We start from the raw sequence: 25217 nt of genomic DNA, 5'->3' as shown, positions 1-25217 counted from the left end.
GACCATCCTCGGCCCTTGGGACACCGCGGCCGACTCCAGGGCGGTCTTACGTCACGTGGTTGACTTCTTTGAGGCGACAGGCCTAAAGGACTCATTATGACCCCAGCAGCGCCCTCGGACATTCCCACCATCACGATCACGTCCAGCATCGTCATCGCCACTTCGATCATTCCCGTCATCTCTCATCGTCATCACCCATCATTGTCACCACTCATATTAGACCCCTAGCTATTGGGTAGCGTTCCACTCCTAGAGTGGAAAACCTCCCCACTTCATCATCACAATATATATGTTGTTGTTGTTGCTGGAAGCGTCACTCGCAAGCGTGAGGCGCGACCGACGGAACCCGCCCGTCGATATAGTGGGGTCACTAGACGGGCCCCGTCGGTATAAAGGTTACAAAAAAACAAAAAAAAAAGAGAAAAAGTTTCAACGTCATAATCACGTGGTATTACTGCGTCAGGCATCATCGTTGACTCCCATTGGCCGAAAGAGATCGCGCGCTCCGCGATTGGTTGGCAAAGTTTCGACATAGCATTGTTTGGCGTGCATCCTGTCGACTCTGGCGGGCAGTTGTGATCACGGTGTCGAACCGAACCCGAACCCGAACCGAAAACCGTACCCGAACCGTTATTTTTGCCGGAACCGAACCCGAACCGAAATTTTCAGAACACTGCTGAACCCGAACCGGAGCAGAACCCTAAAAAATAATAGCGGTAACTGGTTCGCAACAAAACGGTTCGGACATAGAAGTCAGCACAAGAGTTCCTCTCTATCCCCGAACGAAGACACATCGGTATCATCATCACGCGCCTATATCATGGATTTCAGAAATTTTCCTAGCAGTCAGACGACGACGTATAGTAAGTATACTTTCAGCATCTTTTTAACATGTTGAAGCGCAGTTGTCCTTGTGAGCGCCGCGGCTGGCGCCCCACGCACGCGGTGATGCGGCGTCTACTCTTCAGAGACGAGGTGCCACGCGGACGAATGCAACAGGAATGGAGTAGGCCAGTTATGTAGCTCTACACGACGAATATGTGATCAAATAAGCGCCCAAGATTTCTTTTTACATGTGAGCAGTAAAAATTAAACAAGTCAGAAACATGAGAAGTGGAGAAGGAGCGTACGCAGAACGGTGCCTGTTTGATTGGTCGTGGTTTGAAACGTAAATGTGGTTCTGCTTATTGGTAGTGCAGTTGTGTCGTGATACATTGCCTTTCTGAGGTGGATTAACTAGTACACTGCTGTGAGCTCGGACAGAGTAAGGCTGGCAGGCTTATTTTCGACATGCTTCAGTACGGTTTCAGATCGATTCACGCTGCGAAGGCAGTGTGCCGGCAACTACTGTCGTCTATCTTACGCTGTCCATCTTATTAGGCTTCCTTTAAGTTTATCTTGCTGGCACTGTGCGTGTGAAAAAGAGATTTTGGGAACAGAAAGTAGCGGGACAACACCGCTTCATCAGCGTGGACTCTATTTGCAATAAGTGTTCATCCATTTCTTATTTCTCTCGCTAAAGAGCTACCTCACCGCTAAAAACGTCAATGCAGACAACAGCAGTAAGCTATTAGCCACGCACTTCCTGATAAAAGCAGTTTTATGGAACATATAAAACGAAAGCGTTGAACCGGTTCGCGAACCGGTTCGGGGCTGCGAACCGGTTCGGTTTCTTCTCGTGGCCGAACCGGAACTGAACCGGAACGAAATCAAAACAACGCGAACCCGAACCCGAACCGAACCCGTATTTTTTGCGGTTCGACACCCTGGTTGTGATTACGAGTTAAGAGCAGGGAAGGGTAACGTAAGCAGGGAAACAGAAACAGTATATTACCGAGATTGGAGATGGTAACGATAACAGAAACGGGAACACGTGCCACGGTCCTCCATTACCGGAAACGGAAACGAAAATTATCGTCCAGTATTGAATTCGGGTAATGGCTATTCCTGTCGTGCGATGACATTTCACTCTAAGAAAAAAAGGTATGATTTTCTACCCATTTCGGTAGAGCCGCATTGCAACCACATTTCTACTCCAACCAGTTTTACCTTTTGGGTATACGTTGGTTTCGGCGCAATGTCATCGGGCGCGGCCATGACGCCCTCACAATGCTGTAATGGCAACCAGGTGACGTCAGGTAAAACAGCTCCTCTCGAGGGAACGGCGGTGTTGGTTGCGGCGCATATCAGTGGGCGCGCCTATGACGCCCCCACACTGCCGTAATGGTTGCAGCGCATATAACTGGGCGCGGTCATGACGCCCCCACAGTGCTGTAATGGCAACCAGGTGACGTCAGGTAAAATAGCTCCTCTCGAGGGAACTGCGGTGTTGGTTGCGGCGCATATCAGTGGGCGCGCCTATGACGCCCCCACACTGCCGTAATGGTTGCAGCGCATATAACTGGGCGCGGTCATGACGCCCCCACAGTGCTGTAATGGCAACCAGGTGACGTCAAGCAAGATGGCTGCTCTCCAGGAAACTGCCGTATAACTGCAGAGTAGAAACTGTCGTTCTACCAGCTTGGGTAGGAAATTCTACCATTTTCTCTTGGAGCAAACGTGAGAGAGAGTGGAGCAAGGGAAAGGGACGCCGCCGTTTATACCCGCGGGGGAGAAGTCGCGTGTGGATTGGCACGAAATGGTAGAAGTACCGTCCTGCTGCAACTGTGGGTAGGAAATTCTACCTTTTTCTTCTTTGAGTGTTGAGTGACTTTTCATTTTATTTTTATATTTTGTTGACTCCATTCTTTGTAGTGGTCTAAATACTACACGAGAGCATGGAAACAAAGCGCAATATTGGATCTCGAGGGTGCATCCCTCGCTTACCTCGTCCCCGTCCTCACAACTTTATGACATCAACACATGTCTGTATGTGGTCCACCATAGCACGAGGATGACAGACTACGATTTTTAGTTATTGGTTTCTTACTTTTTTTCATTTCACCGTGGCTATGGCAGACTTTGGATGAAGGTTACGCCCATCTTGAGTTTCTGGACTTAGAGTGAGTGAAGACTGAAGGCATCTTCCTACTTTTTTTTTTAAATCTTGCAAGATGTGCGCATTCCAACGACATAAAATTCCCTGTGTAGTGTGTACGCGTGACACTGAAGCCGCACTTGGGCAAAACAAGGTGATAACAGAGCCGGACTGGCTGTCCTCCCGCAACTCTGTAACAGCCTTTCCACTACCGGAAACATTAACGGAAACGTAACGGAAAGGAAAATATAGTAGTAACGAAAATGGAAACGGTAACGAAAATACGTCCGTTACCCCTTCCTTGGTTCAGACTCGCGGCGTCTCGGCGATGTCGGTTGACAACACCGTATGACCGTATTGTTATTACGTTCATAGGGAAGTGTGTTCGCGGATTTCTTCGTGTGTCGATGTGACTTTGCGCGTGTTGTGATGTTTCCCGACACAAGTATCATCCTACGAACAGTCTCTCCAGTTCAGAACTGGAATGCAGTGGTGAGCTGACGACTGCAAGTAACGCAACACTGTGGGCTCTGTACGCACGGCGAATATTGGTGTCAGACTTTTGAGTCAATACGATGCACCAAATAAATGTCTATTTTGTCTAAAATTTGCCTTAGTTGTTGTGGAATACAGAATCGCGAGCGGCAGAAATGCCCCCTCACTCGGCTGCCAGAAGCTGACTTCATATGGCCGCGCCGTCTTTTTCTTTCTTTTTTGCGATTTCTCCGGCATCGCGGCGCCGGCAAGCCGACCGAGCAGGAGTCGTTGTTGTTCATCAGACGTCGTGGAAAGGACAGGTGATGAACTGAACAACTGAACACTCTTTAGGCGACACGTCTGCTCTTCTTCACGAAACGTTTTATGGATTTAGAGTCTAAGCTCCGCCAGCTTCGATTTCGCCTCACGAATGTACCGGAGGCTGGTCAGTGATGCTGCTAAGTGTGAACGAACATTCGGATTGAAATATAGTGCTTCTTCTTAGTTACAAATGCATAGTCACGAAGACGCGGCACAGTGACCAGTGCTTTCACTTGAAGAGGTCGTCGACCATCATGTCTTCTCCGTGTTGAGGTCAACACTATGGGCTCTGAACCGGATGGGCACTGGCATCTCTGAGGCGAAAGAGCGGACCGATGAATGCATACCTGTGTAACATTGCGCTTACCATATCTTACTGATACCAGGAGCGCAACGTCTCCACAAGCACAACAACATGAATACCAAAATAAAGTCAGTAGAGTCAATCTGCTAGCGATCTGTGGGAAACCCCCAAACACATGGCCAAATACGTGCTTTCTTTTTTTTTGAATGGTCATACGCAGCATACAACAATGGCACATGGAATAAATCTCCAACTGACAGGAATGTATTTAGTCGTGTTCACTAATTAACGGCACCTCCTCACAATCGGAACAGAAACCACAACCGCATGCGATCCACCTCAACCCGGGCCGCCACGGCAACACAGAGGCCTAGCCACACCTTTTACACTGCCCGCAGTCTTGCTTTATGCAAAACGTACGAGATAAATCATGTAAGAACGCAAGTGAATATCAAACGCAAATAAATAGCAACAGCGACTCAGTCGGGAAGTCGCCACGATTCCGGAGCTAGCAGACGATTCTGGCGGGGAGCGGACGCTTCCGGCAGCCAATGAAGTGATCGGCCGCCTGACGCCACCACACGCCAAACTCGGCTTGTGGGAGACTGTCGCCGCGGAGCGCATTCTTGCAAACTAATTTTCTCAGGAAATTCGCGCTTTTCGAAGGAAATATTTTGCGTGACAGTTTATGAAGGTAGTATGTTCGTACCAAGCGGTGAAAAAATATATGTTCCAAATGATTTCTATGCTCCTTTAATCGCAACCGGCGGTATTCTTCCCTGTTCCAGTCTCTACTACCCTATACTCAATCCGATGCCAGTCTTCATACAATGGATCCATACAAATGGTTATTGGAAATCTACAATAAACATTGGAAATCAAGTTGTTATAGGCTGGAATTGAAGGAAGCGCTTGCACAATCAAACCGCGTTGTTGTTGTTTCATTTCAAGCTTATCAAAACTCGCTGATTGCTGTGCAATTTAGTTTTGGAGCACCTTATACTGTCCACGCATAACTATACTACTGAATACCACTGATATCTCTCTACGTCTGTACTTCGCGGCACTAACACGCAATTAAAGAGAAAACTGAACACAACAAGCTCCGTACGATGCATCCGGTGCACTCTACATTTGTAGCTGTAAGGGACGAATGTCGCCTCGGTAGCAGTACTATTACCCGCTGGATCACGTCGCGAAAGTGTTTCCTTTTCAGGAGGAGGGGGGGGGGGGCAGACGTGACTTGTCATTCAGAGATGCGATAACGTACCACTGAACGCCTTTCAAAATGGACCCCCCACAAACAAGGTCATTTTCATGTTATTTCGGTTTAGTCACTGATTTTCCTTTTCTACACTTCAGCCAATCAAATTTTCCTACCTCCGGAAGGCAAAATCTTACATGGGACTTGAAGTTAGAAACTGCAACATCTGCTGTAACTGTCTGTTCTTGTGTTGTTGTAAATCGCCCTGTGACTTATGCACCTGCGACTATACCCACAAGTATGGGTACGCAGTATTGTAAATACACTAAAACAAAATTCATTCAGTGTTCTCTACTTCTTCAAACCCTTGTCCACAGTTTTCTCCGCAGAAAGCGGCCAACATTTTTTTTCTCAGTTTAGAAATATATTCGGTATTATCTTCACCTCTAGTAATTCGGAAATAAGCAGCGAACCAAAAGATTCATAGCATCCTGCTCAATGAGCGGAAGTCATCCCCATATCATCGTCATCATGTATTTCTCTCTCTCATATAGAACCACTTCATATACTGATGCCTAATTTAGTATGAATGATCAGTATCAAATAGGTGTTTGTGATACGATCTTTAATCCACCATTAAACAAGCATATGACCAAAGCAAGGGAATATTCACAATAGGTATTTGCAAGTTAAGAAGTCGCGCAGTTACGAAGAAAACATATCCTAGACTTTTCTAAAGCAAAATAATAAATCACAAGAATACTTCAAGACTACCGCCATAATTGTAGTTCCCGACAAACCGCATTTTCAACCAGGGATAACAATTGTTCTTCCGCCTTTGCCTCCTGCTCCTCCTATTCCAAGTCCGAAGCCGGCTCCTCCATTTCCTCCGTTACCGAAACGACCTCCATTGCCACCTGATCCTCCTACTCCAACTCCCGTTCCAGTTCCTCCATTTCCGCCGTTGCCGATAAACACTCCATCACCTCCGGATCCTCCCACACCAACTCCCGTGCCGGCTCCTCCATTTCCGCCGTTACCGAAAAAGCCTCCATTGCCACCTGATCCTCCTACTCCAACTCCCGTTCCAGTTCCTCCATTTCCGCCGTTGCCGATAAACACTCCATCACCACCGGATCCTCCCACACCAACTCCCGTGCCGGCTCCTCCATTTCCGCCGTTACCGAAAACGCCTCCATTGCCACCTGATCCTCCTACTCCAACTCCCGTTCCAGTTCCTCCATTTCCGCCGTTGCCGACAAACACTCCATCACCACCGGATCCTCCCACACCAACTCCCGTGCCGGCTCCTCCATTTCCGCCGTTACCGAAAAGGCCTCCATTGCCACCTGATCCTCCTACTCCAACTCCCGTTCCAGTTCCTCCATTTCCGCCGTTGCCGATAAACACTCCATCACCACCGGATCCTCCCACACCAACTCCCGTGCCGGCTCCTCCATTTCCGCCGTTACCGAAAAAGCCTCCATTGCCACCTGATCCTCCTACTCCAACTCCTGTTCCAGCGCCTCCATTTCCGCCATTGCCAGCAAATCCTCCGTTACCACCGGATCCTCCCACACCAACTCCCGTGCCGGATCCTCCACTTCCGCCGCTACCGAAAAGGCCTCCATTACCACCTGATCCTCCTACTCCAACTCCTGTTCCAGCGCCTCCATTTCCGCCATTGCCAGCAAATCCTCCGTTACCACCGGATCCTCCCACACCAACTCCCGTGCCGGATCCTCCACTTCCGCCGCTACCGAAAAGGCCTCCATTACCACCTGATCCTCCTACTCCAACTCCTGTTCCAGCGCCTCCATTTCCGCCGTTGCCACTAAATCCGCCGTTACCACCGGATCCTCCCACACCAACTCCAGTGCCGGATCCTCCACTTCCGCCGCTACCGAAAAGGCCTCCATTACCACCTGATCCTCCTACTCCAACTCCTGTTCCAGCGCCTCCATTTCCGCCATTGCCAGCAAATCCTCCGTTACCACCGGATCCTCCCACACCAACTCCCGTGCCGGATCCTCCACTTCCGCCGCTACCGAAAAGGCCTCCATTACCACCTGATCCTCCTACTCCAACTCCTGTTCCAGCGCCTCCATTTCCGCCATTGCCAGCAAATCCTCCGTTACCACCGGATCCTCCCACACCAACTCCCGTGCCGGATCCTCCACTTCCGCCGCTACCGAAAAGGCCTCCATTACCACCTGATCCTCCTACTCCAACTCCTGTTCCAGCGCCTCCATTTCCGCCGTTGCCACTAAATCCGCCGTTACCACCGGATCCTCCCACACCAACTCCAGTGCCGGATCCTCCACTTCCGCCGCTACCGAAAAGGCCTCCATTACCACCTGATCCTCCTACTCCAACTCCTGTTCCAGCGCCTCCATTTCCGCCATTGCCAGCAAATCCTCCGTTACCACCGGATCCTCCCACACCAACTCCCGTGCCGGATCCTCCACTTCCGCCGCTACCGAAAAGGCCTCCATTACCACCTGATCCTCCTACTCCAACTCCTGTTCCAGCGCCTCCATTTCCGCCATTGCCAGCAAATCCTCCGTTACCACCGGATCCTCCCACACCAACTCCCGTGCCGGATCCTCCACTTCCGCCGCTACCGAAAAGGCCTCCATTACCACCTGATCCTCCTACTCCAACTCCTGTTCCAGCGCCTCCATTTCCGCCATTGCCAGCAAATCCTCCGTTACCACCGGATCCTCCCACACCAACTCCCGTGCCGGATCCTCCACTTCCGCCGCTACCGAAAAGGCCTCCATTACCACCTGATCCTCCTACTCCAACTCCTGTTCCAGCGCCTCCATTTCCGCCGTTGCCACTAAATCCGCCGTTACCACCGGATCCTCCCACACCAACTCCCGTGCCGGATCCTCCACTTCCGCCGCTACCGAAAAGGCCTCCATTACCACCTGATCCTCCTACTCCAACTCCCGTTCCAGGGCCTCCATTTCCGCCATTGCCAGTAAATCCTCCGTCACCACCGGATCCTCCTACTCCAACTCCTGTGCCGGCTCCGCCGTCGCCTCCGCTGCCTCCGCTGCCGCCATCTCCACCTGGACCTCCGATTCCGACCCCTATACCAGCTCCTCCGTCACCACCATTGCCATTCAGTCCGCCATCACCACCGGAGCCGCCTACTCCAACTCCTGTGCCGGCTCCGCCGTCTCCTCCACTGCCTCCATTGCCGGCATCTCCACCTGGACCTCCGATTCCGACCCCTATACCAGCTCCTCCGTCACCACCATTGCCATTCAGTCCGCCATCACCACCGGAGCCGCCTACTCCAACTCCTGTGCCGGCTCCGCCGTCTCCTCCACTGCCTCCATTGCCGGCATCTCCACCTGGTCCTCCGATTCCGACCCCTATACCAGCTCCTCCATCACCACCATCGCCATTCAGTCCACCATCACCACCAGAACCACCTACTCCAACTCCTATGCCGGCTCCGCCGTCGCCTCCGCTGCCTCCGCTGCCGCCATCTCCACCTGGACCTCCGATCCCGACCCCTATACCAGCTCCTCCGTCACCACCATTGCCATTCAGTCCGCCATCACCACCGGAGCCGCCTACTCCAACTCCTGTGCCGTCTCCGCCGTCTCCTCCACTGCCTCCATTGCCGGCATCTCCACCTGGACCTCCGATTCCGACCCCTATACCAGCTCCTCCGTCACCACCATTGCCATTCAGTCCGCCATCACCACCGGAGCCGCCTACTCCAACTCCTGTGCCGTCTCCGCCGTCTCCTCCACTGCCTCCATTGCCGGCATCTCCACCTGGTCCTCCGATTCCGACCCCTATACCAGCTCCTCCATCACCACCATCGCCATTCAGTCCACCATCACCACCAGAACCACCTACTCCAACTCCTATGCCGGCTCCGCCGTCGCCTCCGCTGCCGCCATCTCCGCCTGGACCTCCGATTCCGACCCCTATACCAGCTCCTCCGTCACCACCATTGCCATTCAGTCCACCGTCACCACCAGAACCACCTACTCCAACTCCTATGCCGGCTCCGCCGTCGCCTCCGCTGCCTCCGCTGCCGCCATCTCCACCAGGACCTCCGATTCCGACCCCTATACCAGCTCCTCCATCACCGCCGTCGCCATTCAGTCCACCGTCGCCACCAGAACCACCTACTCCCACTCCTGTGCCGGCTCCGCCGTCTCCTCCGCTGCCTCCATTGCCGGCATCTCCACCTGGACCTCCGATTCCGACCCCTATACCAGCTCCTCCATCACCACCATTGCCATTCAGTCCGCCATCACCACCGGAGCCACCTACTCCCACTCCTGTGCCGGCTCCGCCGTCTCCTCCGCTGCCTCCATTGCCGGCATCTCCACCTGGACCTCCGATTCCGACGCCTATACCAGGTCCTCCATCACCGCCGTCACCATTTAGTCCACCATCACCACCAGAACCACCTACTCCAACTCCTGTGCCGGCTCCGCCGTCGCCTCCGCTGCCTCCATTGCCGCCATCTCCACCTGGACCTCCAATTCCGACCCCTATGCCAGGTCCTCCATCACCACCGTCGCCATTCAGTCCACCATCACCACCAGAACCACCTACTCCAACTCCTGTGCCGGCTCCGCCGTTGCCTCCTCTGCCTCTTTTGCCGCCATTTCCACCTGGACCTCCGATTCCGATTCCTATACCAGGTCCTCCATCACCACCGTCGCCGTTCAGTCCACCATCACCACCGGAACCACCTATCCCAACTCCTGTGCCAGCTCCGCCGTCACCTCCGCTGCCTCCATCGCCGCCATCTCCACCGATTCCGATTCCTATACCTACGCCTCCGTCACCGCCGTCGCCACCTCCATCTGATACTTGTAAGTGCATACCAGATTCCGTTTTTATACTATTGCTTGCTTTGTGTTGCTTCTTGAGGCTCACACTTACGCCATCAGCTTCATGGAGTCCAGTAAAACAGCCTATAAAATAGAACAAAAATGTTCCATGTTTAGTATGGACAGAATGTATTTTGATCGCTATAGTTCTTTGTTTTCACTCCAGAATGCATCCGGATTGAACTATAGTTGGATGCTCGCGTAGCCGTGATCACACTTAACCTCTTTCAACTCGTCAACTCTCTTCCCCATTTTTTTCTCTCTCTCCCTCGATTTTTTTTTTTTTTGCTATAGTCGTAACGATGCCTACCTGAATGCCGCCAACAACGGCAAGCTACTTCGCCCCCCCCCCCCCCTCTTTCCCTGGCCTTCCCGATTCTGCTCCGACTTCCCTCTTCCCCTCACGGACGTCTCGAAAAACATTGTCCCAGACTGCCTCACCTTCTGCCAGCTCTGTGGCTCTGTGTAAGGTCCACACGGCGTCAAACTCGTCCATGTAAGACATCAAACACTTTCATACGTTTAACATTTTCGCGATTACGCCCAAAACTACTGGTCTGCTCGAGAGTCCCGTGAGTACCTCCGACCTCCCAATGTTCTCACCAGTGCCCTTTCGAATCCAAGTACGGTGGGAAATTTGTGTGACCAATCCACCTGAGTTCATCACCATATACGGTCCTCGCCTCAATGCCGTATAGTAGCGTCGATAGGTTGCATGCAGACAGCCCATAACTTACCACACATATATATACAGTGTGTTTGCTGTAACGTGTCCCTGGATTATACGAGGGGTGTTCAAGTCAAACCGGGACTTTCTGTCTCCTCAGTGTACAAATGGCTCGCTCTACTTCTTTTTCGTCATTTTCACACGCGCCAGGCCTACACGTTCACCACGTGGTGGTCCAAAGTTTGTGCAAAACAGAAGACACGTGCTGGACAAGATGGCCAACAACAAGGTGAGCGCGCGCATCGAACAGCGTATTGTCATGAAGTTTCTCGTGAATGAAGGCGTAAAGTCATCTGAAATTCACAGAAGACTTCAGGCTAAGTATGGCCACGAGACACTTAGCCGCAGCAAAGCGTTTGAGTGGTGCAAACGGTTCCGAGACAGCCGTACATCGGTGCAGGACGATCACGGCCGGGGCGGCTCAGAGCCCCGTGTAAGAGTTCCTGAGAACATCCAACTTGTGGAGCGCCTGATCCTCAAGGACCGACGGATAACATGTCTCGAACTGGCTCGAAAGACGGACCTTTCTGTGGGAACGTTGAACACTATCATTCATGAACACTTCCAGTTTCGGAAAGTTAGTGCACGTTGGGTCCAGAGGCAGCTCTCCGAGTTTGACCGGCAGAGAGGACTGGAAATCTCCCAAGAGCTAAGGTACCGTTTCGACACTGAAGGACAGCAATTCTTTGATCGGATCATCACGTGCGATGAAACGTGGGTGCACCATTTCACTCCCGAGTTTAAACGCGCATTTAAAACAGTGGAAGAATCCGGGCTCGCCAGCTCCCAAGAAGTTCCGAAGCACCCCGTCTGCGGGTAAGGTCATGGCCACGGTTTTCTGGGACAAGGCTGGCGTTGGCCATGTTGATTTTATGTCCAGTGGTACCACCATCGATAGTGCATATTACTGCCAGGTTCTCAGGGATGTGCATGAGGCGCTGAAGCAAAAGCAGCCGGGCCTCATCACCAAAGAAGTCCTCCTCCTACAGGACAATGGACGCCCGCATACCGCGCATCTCACGACACGCACCTCACGGGAACTTGGCTGGAAGTTGCTGCCACATCCCCCTTACAGTCCAGACCTCGCCCCCAGCGATTTCCATCTCTTCGGGCCACTGAAGGCGTTCCTTGGGGGCCACCACTTCAGCTGCGACGACGAGGTCAAGAATGCGGTCCGATCACGGCTGCTACGCGTCGGTAAGGATTTGTACGCTGCTGGCATCCAAGCCCTCGTGAAACGCTGGGACAAGTGTATTACTGCAGATGGAGATTACGTTGAAAAATAAAACTAATTTCTCGCCTCTAAGTTCATTTTACTGTTGCGAAAAATGAAAAGTCCCGGTTTGACTTGAACACCCCTCGTATATATACATAAAAAAAAAAAAAACAAGACATTGTACAAGGATGCCGCATGCTGCATTGGCCTTTGTGGCACTTTTGCGACCAGGGAAGACTGATTTTGTCAAATTTCAACTACAATAAATTGAATTTTAAAAATTGATCTTGCTAATTTGTAAAGTCAGCCTCACATGTTTCCAACGGAAATGGAAATCGAATGTTCGATTTACCCCGAAACATCACTGAAGGCGTCCAGCACCACACCAGGAACACATGAAAAAAAGCGAAGGACTAGCAAGTCGCCGGGCGCGAGTATTTCAGCGCTATGCGGGCCGTCGTTGCTCCGCCCCATTGACATTCCCTCGCCGCACAAACTTTGCTGCCTCTGATAAGGTCACCCATTCATTTTCACCTGAGGCTTCCTGTCGTTCCACGCTTATCTCCTCTTGCTTTGAACGACGGCCCGCATAGCGCTGAGATAAGGGCGCCCGGCGACATTTTTTGTTGCTTGAAAATTTTGCTTCTTTTTCGTTCGTGTCACGGAAGCAGACTAACTTTCAGACGGCTCAACGGTGCATTGCGCATGTGCGACGTTGCAGGGCGCTGTGAAGAGCGAAGAGGTAAGTATATAATAGTATATATAGTTACACGGAACCGCTCAGATTACACCTAGTTTTGTACTTTATTAACTTGCATTTACTCATCTTTGTGACTCTATTCCGAGTTTTTGTTTACCGCTTGCTTGCTCGCTGAGTACGAGGCTACCACCGGCAGTTTTCCATGATCATCAAGGAGGAAAGAAGACTAAGGGGTGAGTGCGACGGTCATTCTGTGTGATTCCGGAAGACTGCGTGAGGGGAAGAACTGGGACAAACAACTCTCCTCTCCCAGTTCGCCGCAGCTCGCAGAGGAGCTTAATCGTGTGGTTTAATCGTAGCTTAATTGAAGAGTAATTGTTTCGCCTAAAAGTTCACAGTGTACAGCGACACTGCTACGAAATTTATCGCATCACTTGCCCGTCGCTAAAATATCGTATCTATACAGATCTACTACGCCGTCTGCGCTGGCAGCTGTAATGTTTTATCCCAGTTGTGGCGACGTTTCACCGCAGATTGGTCGGCTCCGGTAACCTGATCTGTATGACCTGCTCCCTGACGTGCGCTATATGTCGTCACTTCCACTACACTTTCGTGATTCGGAAACAAACGGCCGGTGCTCACTCCTTAGTTTTTCTTCCTCCTGGATGATCATCGACAACAACAACTACTACATGAATGACGATGGGATGAGATGATTCACCGACACTGACAGCTGATTCACCCACAGCTTCAATGGTGTATATTGAGTCCCCATTGAGCATGCTGGTGGAAGTCGTAAGCGATCAGCCGAGCCTATACGACACACGTGGAATAGATTACAGGGACAAAAATTTAGGGAGCTCTTTCTGCGGAAGAGCTCCGCGAGGGTGGCATAGAATTTACTTTGGCGACTTTTCATTTTAATAACTCCGGTTGATTAATCGAGATTGTTAACGAAATGTCAGCAAAAGTTTAATTAAGTACGTTAATTTAACGCTACATCAAACCGCAACGCCAAAACGTTGCATGATATTTGTGAGACATCAACGGCATAAACATTCGGAAATAGTTAGTTCCTACTTTATAAAAAAAAAAGAAAAACAAAGAAGAGAGAGATAAAAAACAAACAGAAGGCAAGAGTTGGGGAGGCGCGCTTCTTCCAGACATCCTCCAAGCGGCGCCTTTTGTGACCCCATTTCCTATTTCGTTGTCAACACGCTGTTTGTCTCTGCTCGTAGAGAGGGTAAAGTCTTGATGAACTACGTGACGAGGTGTCTGTGCAACTCACAAGGCGGGAACAACGGGGTATTCAAACACCGGCATGGTACTCCGCTTTGGTTGATAGAAGAGAACACGTGCGCCTAACCTTGAGCTGCTACCCACTTATTCGCGGGATCAATGATGTCCCTTCACGGGCAATAGGGGAGAGAGAGAGAGAGAGAGAAAGTCGGGAGCTTCGGAGACAGCTAACTTACTTGAGAAGCGCACATGGTTATTATCTTTCACCTTTGTAATGCAAGAAGCAGGGGAAGGTTGTGCGGTACAAGTTGATCGAAAAACTTGAAGATGGACAAAATAAGTGGTGCAGGTACATCAAATACTCGTGCGTCGCACCATCCCGTCGGACTATTATTGAGTGACGACGGTGAAGCGCGCCGTCTGCCCGTGTCACTGGGAAGCGGCACGGAACGCGGCGGCGACCGATAACGCTTTTCATCGCTACCGGAAAAAGATGCTTCGCTGTCTCGGCCAGAAGCTTTACAGACTCTCGTCCAAGACTGCGCATGCAATCCACGAATGCATTCTACATCTGATTGGAAGATCAAAGGAGCTCCTTTCCCCCCTTTCTTACGTATTCACCTGTGGCACATAGGACTTTAGCGACACACTATGAGGTACTGAATGTTTTACTTGACGTGCCTCATACTAGTGCTCGAAGAGAGCTACCAACTATATCTGCATGCACCACAAACAACAGCCTTCCTTCGCCGTTTTGTTCCACCGTACGACAAGCACGCGAATGAGTGTCTTGTCTACACAAGACTTCCCCACCATTTATCGGTCCATAGACAATAGCGTAACAAACGAACGACGCCTTCTAAACAGGTCCTGATCATGCATAATTGCAACGTACACATGACCATCAAAATGGTAACGCCCATGATTGGCTGCCAAACTATTTGTAATGAGACGTTACTCGCGACAAGCTCACTCCAACACCAACGCTATCTACTCATGATCAATGCAAGTAGCGCATACTCCAGTAACCGCGACATCACTAATGACGTTTTTGCGGCGTAATGTAGCCTGATTGCGCAACTGCTGAGTGCTATAACGCAGCGAGATGTAGCGTCGTCGGCAGTCGTCGGCCTGACTGAAGCGACCCATCCTAACCTAACCTGATCCAACGTTTCTTTCCGCATCCGTTAGGCATAACAACGTCGCCCGTCTGTTTCAGTAGAAGTGCTTCATATGGCTGATGCGTATGTTGATGTTGGGAAAAATAACAACAACAACACGGTGTCTGTTATCCAAATGAATAATGTGTAAAAATGTATAGACCGCACAATATTATAATTCTCATATTTTTCAATTCGGTATGTGACCCTCTTTTGCTTGTGTGCAACATTTAGTTTACGGTCGTAGCATAATGTAGGCGATGGCGTACGATGCACGAAAGCTTCCTATTGTTTCTTCCTGTTCGCGCCACAGAAATAACGCAAGAGCAGTTTCACCAATATGCGCACTGCGGGCACTTTGTGATACAGAAGCACCGGATGCCCTACACCCACCGTTTTTATAAACACCCCCTAAGCGGCCGCTTGTGTCCAAACCACAATTTTGTCCGTACGCAATACGTACGCAAAGACGATAGCGTACGATGCACTAAAACTCAAACGTTGCGAAATGCAAGGGAATACACCCACGTCCTAAATTTTGTCAGAGATTCAGGATGACATAGGTTGTTGCTTGTGGATACCTGTGTTACCGGGTCAATGAAAAAAGTTGCTTTTTGGTATGCAGCCTAGCAGGCCACACAAGCGATACTTAAATTTCGAAATTTGTGTGCTTTCTTTACTTACAGTTTATCTTTGCCGTTCAATGGACTTATGGTAGTCCATTACGTGCATTGCGCAAGGGTCGCTCGATAATATTTCTATGCCTTTTACTGTATTGTATAGTTATAAAGTAGTCGTGTGTTGTAGTTAAATCCCTTCCATTCTTTGTACTCTTTAGAGTGTTTGGTGACTAGACGAAGTGAATTTTGCACTAACAGGTCCATGTATAATAGAAGTATTGACCTCATATGCATCTTTTTGTTTTGGCCCGGATTATAAGCACACGAGCAATAAGGATACTTTGGGAAGTCCGTGTCGTGATATATCTCTTTTGAATGTCCTTCTCAGGTTGAGGGTTCGAAAGTTATGGGTGCTTTCCAGTTGCGAGCGTGAAGATTGTACTAACTGCCCGTCCTATTTCCCGCATTTAAATATGTGCGGTATACGGGCAGTATCAGGGTAATATCTGAACAGCAGTGTATTATAATGTACTATAAATCGGTAATGCGTACAAGACCCTTCGCAGTTACTCACAAGCTGCAGCCAAGAAGATGACGTTCCAGTGCATGTTGCTTCCCGGCGTCGAATGACAATTGGGAAGCCAAAGGACGTTCGTATACCGTCTGTTGAATGCAAACTGATGTACGCCCGTTTATATGTGCGCGCGGAACAAATGTGAGTGACCTGAATGGCCTAGAATTCGCAGTTCAACCCCCTCTAGAATGTAAACAGGCACGTGTGCTCGATATTCTGGAACAACAGGTGCACTGTGGTCTACCAGATTTCCGCGTCAGACGAGTAAATCCATAGCGGCATGGATGAAAACAGCCATACGTGAGCTATGCTAACGTGTTAAAGTAGCGAAGAAACACTATTAGCGTCGCCTATACAGACCAGACCCAAGGTTGACGGCTCAAACCTGGCCTAGGCCAAAATTAACCCATGGGTCGAGCGCTGTGACACCTTCCTGTTCATAGTTGTCTCACTAAATAAAACAAGGATTTATGAAAACACATGCACTATGTAATGAATATATGTGCTAGAGCGCAGGAACCAGCATAGGACATAACAACGAAGGTCTGGCGTTATTGGTGCCTCGCAAAGTGTGGCTGTACTTAAGAGCAAACTACGGCGAATCGTGCGAAATATTTAATATACTATTTGTCCTCTTTGTGCGACGATTCGTCACCATTTGAGAATATACGGTAAGATTATTATGAATTTTATTTATAGTTTCTCTTCCACAGCAGAGACCGCGTTCCAAAGCCACTGGTAGATATTAGGCCAGGCAGCGATGGTGTGTGTCGTTTCGTTACCGAGCAACATGGTCGTCACTCATCTGGAAGCGCATGCTTCACGAAAAGCCGCAGAGGGCACGGCCTCCGGCGGGGTTCAAACCCGGAAGCTCGCTTTCAGGTTTCACCGACCGGGGGAAGGACTAGGATAGCCAGTAACGAGGTAACCATGACACCTGACGTGCACCATGGAGAACACAGCCTGAGTTTGGCAGTAACCAAACGACACAACAGTAATCAAACAAACCAACGACCTAGGCGACGTGCCGTCTGTGTCGTCTTTGCTTGCTGCCCAAGCTCAGACTGTGCTCAGGGCTGAAGAGAGAAATTACGGGCCTCGGGGATGACTCCGGATGAATCCTGCCCAGGACCCCTCCTCACGTCTCCTGGTGCTAGCACCCGTTGGGCCTTGTGTCGGGCGGGCCCCCGATGAGGCACGGGCCCCGGGGCTCCATCCCCAGCTGCCCCCCCCCTCTTCTCGCCGGTCAACCAGCAGACAGGCGTCTATGCCATGCTCACGTGACGTGCTACTTCACGTTGAAGGCGGCTACAAATTCCGATGTTCCACAAGGCAAAAAAGAAAAAGAAATGCAGTGTGCGTCATCGGAGGATGATACCGGTCCGTCATCTGCAGGGATCGGGTCAATGTGATACCCACTGGCGAAGGCAAAATTTGCTTGAAAACGTTGACCTCTAGATGACACTTGCCCTTCCCATCGAGAATCCACAAAAACTGCCCAATGAACCTTTACTTTATTCTTATTCATTCATTAGTAGCCGACAACAACAGCAACAAATAAATCATGACCATGAAATGGTTTGCCGAAGCCGAAGCTCTCCTTGCAGATATGTACTTTCTGGCTTCCACTGCGGATTCCATAGATGTCGGTGACACCACGGAACCACTGATGTCTTACCGAAACAAACTGTCTGTGCCGACCTAAGCTCGTGTGACTTCCCTGCGCTGAGCCGATGAGTCCCACGTTGGACGAAACGGCTATCCGCGGCTGGGATGGCACGATCAACTTATAAATATAATAATAAGACACGGACTACGAATGTTGTTACGGAGACTGTCAACGTTGCGGCGGAAGCTCCACCTTCGTCAGGACTAAGAGTAACAAATGTCGCTGGGAGGTTTATACAGTTCTACAGTGCCAGCTATAGAATGCAAAGAAAAGGTGTCTGAAGGCCGCGAGTTATTACACAATAATTAATAAGTGAGCCGGAAACGAAAGTTACGTGAAAGGCAGTAAAACGGTAACAGTTTAATAAATGAGTTGACAGATAAGATTAACTCTTAGAATTAAAAAAAAATGTTAGAAATGTTACAGATACTGAGTATCGACGTTTTGGAGAAAGCTCCTCTTTCTTCAGGATAAAAGTAAATGACTTTGTGTAAAGGCTTCTATGGGTTTCTACAATGACGTTCCAACGCCATTGGTTATAGGTTTCAAAAATACATAGTTGGGTCACGTGTGGGGTCCTTGTCCCATGGTTGACGCAATCTGGAGTACTGTGCAGATGACGGTTGGCATTCCAAGTATAATGGAAAGGCCGGCGTTGTATCGGAGCTCTTAGAGCTAATACTGACTAAAACAATTTCGAATTCGATAACAAACATTACATTCATGTTAATGGTTCTGCTATAGGAACAGAGTTGGCTCCAAATTACGCAAACATCTTTATGAGATCTCTGGAGGAAACATTCCTGGCCGGCCGTGAAAAACAGACGACATATTCATGATCTGGCCTCACTGCCACTGCCACTGGTACTCTGCCACTGGTACGAGAGTACCGATATTTCGTAGAAAATGCTTTCTTTCTTTTGTGTTACAATGCAAAGATTTTTCTTCTTCGAAAGCATCTATTTCCAATGTTGTGCAACTGTGCGCAGATACTTTCTGACAACTGATTTCGTATCGTCTACTCTATGGAGTGCATCTACTGTTTTCGTTGTGGCCAGCCTCTGATTCGGCACTTCCACGCCACGCAACATGGACTCAGGTGCTACCACGAGGGCCGATCAACTTGCTAGTTCATTACCTGGAGAAAACATTGCATTCGAAATTATTTCTTATTGTATGTACACGGTGCTTTATTTTAATAGATACAGATTTCTAAAAATAGTTGCGTTAGGTATTTGCCGTATTAGGTATTTGACAAAGTCACATGTAGTTCATGAGTCTTGAGGCTCTGAGGAAACCGAACGAGAGCGACAGTGACAGCAAACCGGTTGGGGTGCAGGATGGGGCCAAGGAGAGTGGCCAAGGAAAAGTCATTATAGCCAATCTGGAGTAGGCGGCAACGAAGGATGTTCCGATGGTGAAGGTGCTGTTGACAACACAGGAGTTGGTGTGGGATGTCAGCTTCCACGCCACAGACAGTGCACTTTGGGGAACTTAACCGACCCATTTTGAAGAGAAGCAAGGGTGTACAGGCAACATTGAGTCGTAGGCGGTGGAGAAGGGATTCTTCTTTACGACTTCAGCGGCAAGCGACGACAAACTCCATCAATGGGTTGACAGACTGTAGGAATGGGTTATACATGGTAGCTTCGACCCGGAACTTCCGGGCACATGTGACACACCGACGGCAAATATATACACGGCGTGTGGAGGCTGTAAGGCGTGGCACGGGCTCTGAGGATGAAGTCCGTGACAATAATAACTGGGTGGAGTATGATGTTGACGAGGCGTCCTCTTCACGGGCACCCGGGTTCGAATCTCGGTGCCGGCTGAGCTGTTTGGGGTTTTTCCTGGGTTGTCCTCAGACGGTGTCAGACATATGTAGGCACAGTTCCCTTAGAAGTCTGCCCAGGACGCACATTCCGCGAGAGCGGTAGTCGTGACGTGACGGACATTCCTCCAGTGTGCTAGTCGTTGCCCACCACTGTGAGGTCGACAACGGCGAGGTCTTTCGGAAGCACCTTCAGCACCACCTTCCTCCTCTTAATATATACAGGGTGTCCCAGAAAATGTGTCATTGAATCCTAATAAAAAAAAAAACTACGCCTTCTAGAATCATGCGGTCAACAGCATTTGGTCTTACTAGGTTTTTACCACCTCATGACGTGCATGTCATGTAACCTAAGCTTAATTATGTAAATTTTGGCGAACTGAAGTCGAAAATTTGCCAAGTAAAGGTCACTTTTTTACCCCACCAATGTGAAGAGCGTGCCGAATTTACTCAAATTAATGATAATTGACAGGAATATGGAGTAGCTATCATATCGAAAAAAATAGCCGCAAATCATGCTCTGCGGAGCTCGCAGAGGATAGCGCGCGATGAATTTTTCAGCGAAATCATTGTCAGTCCGACGAAAGGAGGTTTGAAACCCAGCCCACACCGGCATGGTAGAAAGAGATAACAGACATAGACTATCGCGTCCGGCTTCGGCTGGGACGATACCTTCCCTCTCCCAATATCAGGAACTGCCACTTTTTCGACTACCACTCTGTGGGCTGGGTTTGCAACCTCCTTTCGTCGGGCTGAGAGCGATCAAAAAAGTTCTCGCGCGTTATTCTCAAGGACCCGGAGAAACATGATGTTCGGCTATTTTTCCAGATAGGATAGGTCGTGAATATCACTGTCAATTATCATGAATTTCAGTAAATTCGGCACGCTCTCCATGTTGGTGGGGTAAAAAAGTGACCTTTACTTGGCAAATTTCCGACTTCAGTTCGCCAAAATTTACGTAATTATACTTGGGTTACATGACATGCACATCATGAGGTGGCAAAAACCTAGTAAGAACAAATGCCGTTGACCGCATGATTCTAGGTGGCGAAATTTTTATTATAATTCAATGACACGTTTTCTGGGACACCCTGTATATATATACAGTAAAACCTCCAAAGTCAGACACCTCCCTACCTCGGACAACTCCCCATGTTGGACAAGATTTCATTGCACGGGCAGGCTCCCATTGAAACTACATGGGGACGAAATTCTCTATGTCGGACACCTCCCTATCTCGGAAGTAGGACAGGGTTTTCCCTGCTAAGTCGGACAAAACCCTGGCCAAATTACCTCAATATCGGCCCATCATTGCACCAAAAAGATTCAAAATGAGCCAGTGGCATTGACTTTCGCCCTTTTTTCCCCCTATACTGGTCTCAGCATTTTGTTGCTTCAGTTTTTCGAGTCCAAAAACAAGTGCTGTCAGTCAATATTGTAATTCTTTGTGTGAGCACTTGTCTTCGGTTTGTCTAGAGCCTTTGAACGAGCACTGCACCAAAGCAATGAAAAGCGTGCTGACGCTTCAGAGACAAGTCCTCGCTGCTCGAAAAGCTCCAGAGGTAATGCCATTGAGTGGAATCTGAACGGAATCGAATCTACTAAAATCAGTAATAATTATCAGTGAAGAGTGGGTAGAGGTACCACTACCACCAGGTACCACTACCCGGCACCACCACCAGCTACCACTAAGGACCATAAATTGAAGAAGGGGGACATTTCTGGCAACACAGCTGTGATCTTTTCCATTTTTTGTTTCCCTCATATTCTGTAACTCGGACACCTCTATAAGTAGGACACGCTTCGGCTGCACCGCGGGTGTCCAACGTAGGAAGGTTTCGTATATATATATATATATATATATATATATATTTAATAATGAGACTGGTATGACCCGTCGTGCACTGGACGTTCAGAACTTGACCACTATTTCAGTTAACCATGGAAGTGTCACAATAACCGCTGTCGGTCATTGGACTTATCATGGACACACAATAATCGCTCTAGGTAGAAAAAGGAAGGGAAAAAAAAGGAAAAACAGTAGATGACAATGACTGCCGGAAAAGTTCGCGGGTGCGTGTCGACAACTGACGGAAGAGCGCGGTGTTTGAAGCAACTTCAAATGAACTTTACTGTTATCCTGGACGACTCAGCTGTAAAATGAGATAGTAAGTTTACTGACCCCCCAAGTACAGCTGTATAGTTAGATGTGAAGCCACAGCGGAACTGAAACCAGGAAGCACCTGCACGATGCCGTCTAAACTGCTGTTGTAGCACGCAATCGTAGGAATAACCTTTTTACTGGGGTTCTCTGTGGGTTTTACACCAATATGCATGCTGCGCCTGTCGCACAAAACAAACGCACCTAAAGCCATTAAAAGAAAGCCCAACAAGGCAACGTACGTTGAGCTGGACTAAATGAGATCAGACGTAGAAAGACAACATTTGAAACGTAGGTTGCACTGGTGCGATTAGCTGTTCCATGACGATTGATGTGTGAAAGCATTGAGTGATTTAAATGATTACTTCAGCACGTATGTCCTTGACGTAGTTTAGTGTCTGGCTACCAGGAACACTCCGTGGTGTTCTATGGTCCTTTGCTCGGGCCTCCCAGCCTACGCGTGATCGCCTTAGTTCGTGGAGCATCACGTCAACCGATGCGTGCCCTTACTGCTGCCAGCATGGGCCTAACCGGCATTGTCTGTTTGACTGCCACGTTGCGCGTACGTTCTGGCATTTGGTCAGGCGCTCAACAAATATCTGTTGCCCCGTGGAGTTTCATCAACGGCGCGCACACTGTCTGAGTGTTCTGCTAACAGTATGCGGGGCAGTAGTGCCCTGGACGGCTCGTTGCAGAGCTGTAGCTCGGCGTCAACGCACCACCCCCTTTTCCTATTGGTGAGGAATATGCGTGTTCCTCTGACGAACGAGCTCCAACGAGAGCTCTTCGCCATTGGAGAGAATGAGTTCTCACGCAGGTGGTGACAGCATCCTTCCCTTATCGTGAGACGCGGAACCTGTTTATTTCCATGGATTTCATTTGCATCATCCCATCCCATTCTACCTTTCGTACGTAGGTATTTGCCGGAATGACTGTACATATTGTAATTAGTGTTAGTACGGACTGTAGATAGAGCCTGTACACATTGTAAGTAGTGTGCCTGTCAGCATTGCCTGCAGCACATTCCACAACGGCAAGCCCTCCATCGCCGTCTAATATAGCAGATAAAATGGTTAAAAAGCAAGCGAGCTGGTGGCTAAGATCCATGACGAAAACCCGAGACTGGGAAAAAGACGAAAAACAGACGACACAACACAAAGTCTCAAAGTCTCAAAGTCAAAGTCTCTTTGTGTTGTGTCGTCTGTTTTTCGTCTTTTTCCCAGTCTCTAATATAGCAGGGCTGCAACACATTGGCCATGGCCACCGTCCTTGGTCCCGTCCCTCGGCCTACTCAGTGGGCCGTCACCACAGCCCTGCTCCGCTTCTTGAAAGACCCGGGCCTTGCGTCTGCCCTCTGACTGGACATTCTTGGGACTTTCCTTCGTGCCTGTACTGCACTGCACTGCGTGCCTGTTCTTCTTTCATTTTTCCTTTCCTTTCTTTCTTATTGTTTATTTTTAGTTTCGTTCTTGTTCTTTTTTCGGAATAGCAAGCTGGCACTAGCCTGGCTGATATTTCCTTTCTTCCCCTTTTTTTCTTTCACTCTATTAAACATACCCTCCCTCCCGTGTCACCAAGTTTCTCACGTATGTTGTCGTCAATAAATTTTCCTATGACAGATAAAGTTGTTGCGGGTTGTTGTTGCTGTTGTTTGTGGTGCTCCTTTGGCCAAATCCCCAGTAGCTTCTCAACACTGGGAGGTCATTTGTCAAGATAAGATAAGATAACATAAGTTTAACTGGGTTATGGTGTATTGGGGCTAGGTGGCTGCTCTAGAATGCCTGCAGCTCCAGTTCTTACGCTTTAAAATATGATAATTGGGAGGGATGGAATTTAGAAGCTGTCTTTTATAGCGCTCTCTTTTCTTCAGTGTTTGGAATCGAAGGAACTGGAACTGGAATCGAAGCTTGCGTTGAGCTGTTTATTAGTTCTGCATTGTTTGTTCAAATAGTGCTGATGGGGGCTCAATTAGTTAGAGGTATCCACACGACCTCGCTGCTAGGACCACATGTCGTTGACGTTCTTTACATACGTTGGACTCTCTCATCCAAGCTTGGTCAGTGGCATTTTTCTCGCATACTATAGCCAACTTTTAGCTGTACTCAAGATTACTTGATGTTGGTTCGTCATGGCACGATGCAAATATATGCCGACGTATGTTTGCAGGTGCAACTAGCAGTCAGGGTGTGCCTCGTGGGTCGCGCTTCTGCTTGCAGACTGCACCTTTACGCATGTAGAAGCAGGGAAGTGGTGTTCTTAAGGTCATAGTAGACCTGTGGTCGTGTCCCCGGTTGATGATTACAATATTTGTAGTCACGCTGTTTAGATGCCGTAAGCCTCGAGCTGACCAAACCTAGAAAGCGTTGTTACAGTCGTAATTGTTGTGGGTGTTGATTGTAGCGACGGTACTCTAGATAAACGATCTGCATATTCATGATTTCTTCCGCACTTGTATGTCTTGGCAATATCAGACTATCACAGTCGAAGATATAAGCTAACCAACAAGTAAATGACAGTTTGGAAAGCCGTCTGTAGGATGGGAACTGTTGTGAGCTACAATTCAGTGAATCGATATTAAAAAAACGCAGCAATTGAAGTACGCATCATGCCGCGCATTTACGGAACGCTACGATCGGACCCGTTCCAAATCCTCACGGCCACGATAGGCCACATCATCCTTCCCATAATCGTCTCCGACACACTCAGCATAGTTGTGGCGCTCTATGGCCTTTGTTGCCTTTGTGCCATTAAACACATAATCAATCAATCAATCAACGATAGGTAAGCGCGCGCTTCTCCTGCTGTCTCATTGGATGCCGGTAACCGTTGCCTCCTGTGGATCCCATTCGTGGCCGCCGAAGACGGCTGTGTCTTCATTGCGCTTTTATTGTAAACGGTAGCACTGTGTGAACTAATTTTAGTTGCGTTACACTAATTGAAACACGGACTTTTATTTGAGAGCAAGTTGTTTTTGCATTTTAGTGCCCCTTTAAGGCTTAACTCTGCTTCACTAAAGGGAGTTACTGTCACTGAAGCATTCATCACGTTAAGTATCATGTCAGCAACATCATGTTAACTTCAAGTTTTAGCAAACCTTGATCTCGGTTTAAAGTTAACCAGCGTTGGTGAAACTGGTCCTTAGTGTTCCATGCGACGACGAAAA

At 49.1% G+C, this 25217-nt stretch overlaps 1 protein-coding gene across 1 annotated transcript; it reads right to left on the bottom strand.

Annotated features, from left to right (window-relative positions):
• Positions 1-6090: 6090 nt before the first annotated feature.
• On the bottom strand, positions 6091-10653 carry LOC135400549 (uncharacterized PE-PGRS family protein PE_PGRS54-like). The gene is made up of 2 exons (XM_064632386.1): positions 10599-10653; positions 6091-10241 (listed from the first exon to the last, which is right to left on the bottom strand). Exons 1-2 carry the CDS (start codon positions 10651-10653, stop codon positions 6091-6093), a joined length of 4206 nt encoding a protein of 1401 aa, XP_064488456.1.
• Positions 10654-25217: the final 14564 nt, after the last annotated feature.

This window comes from Ornithodoros turicata, chromosome 7 (genome assembly GCF_037126465.1).
Source record: "Ornithodoros turicata isolate Travis chromosome 7, ASM3712646v1, whole genome shotgun sequence".
Taxonomy (NCBI): domain Eukaryota; kingdom Metazoa; phylum Arthropoda; class Arachnida; order Ixodida; family Argasidae; genus Ornithodoros; species Ornithodoros turicata.
This window is presented reverse-complemented; position numbering and strand designations above follow the sequence as displayed.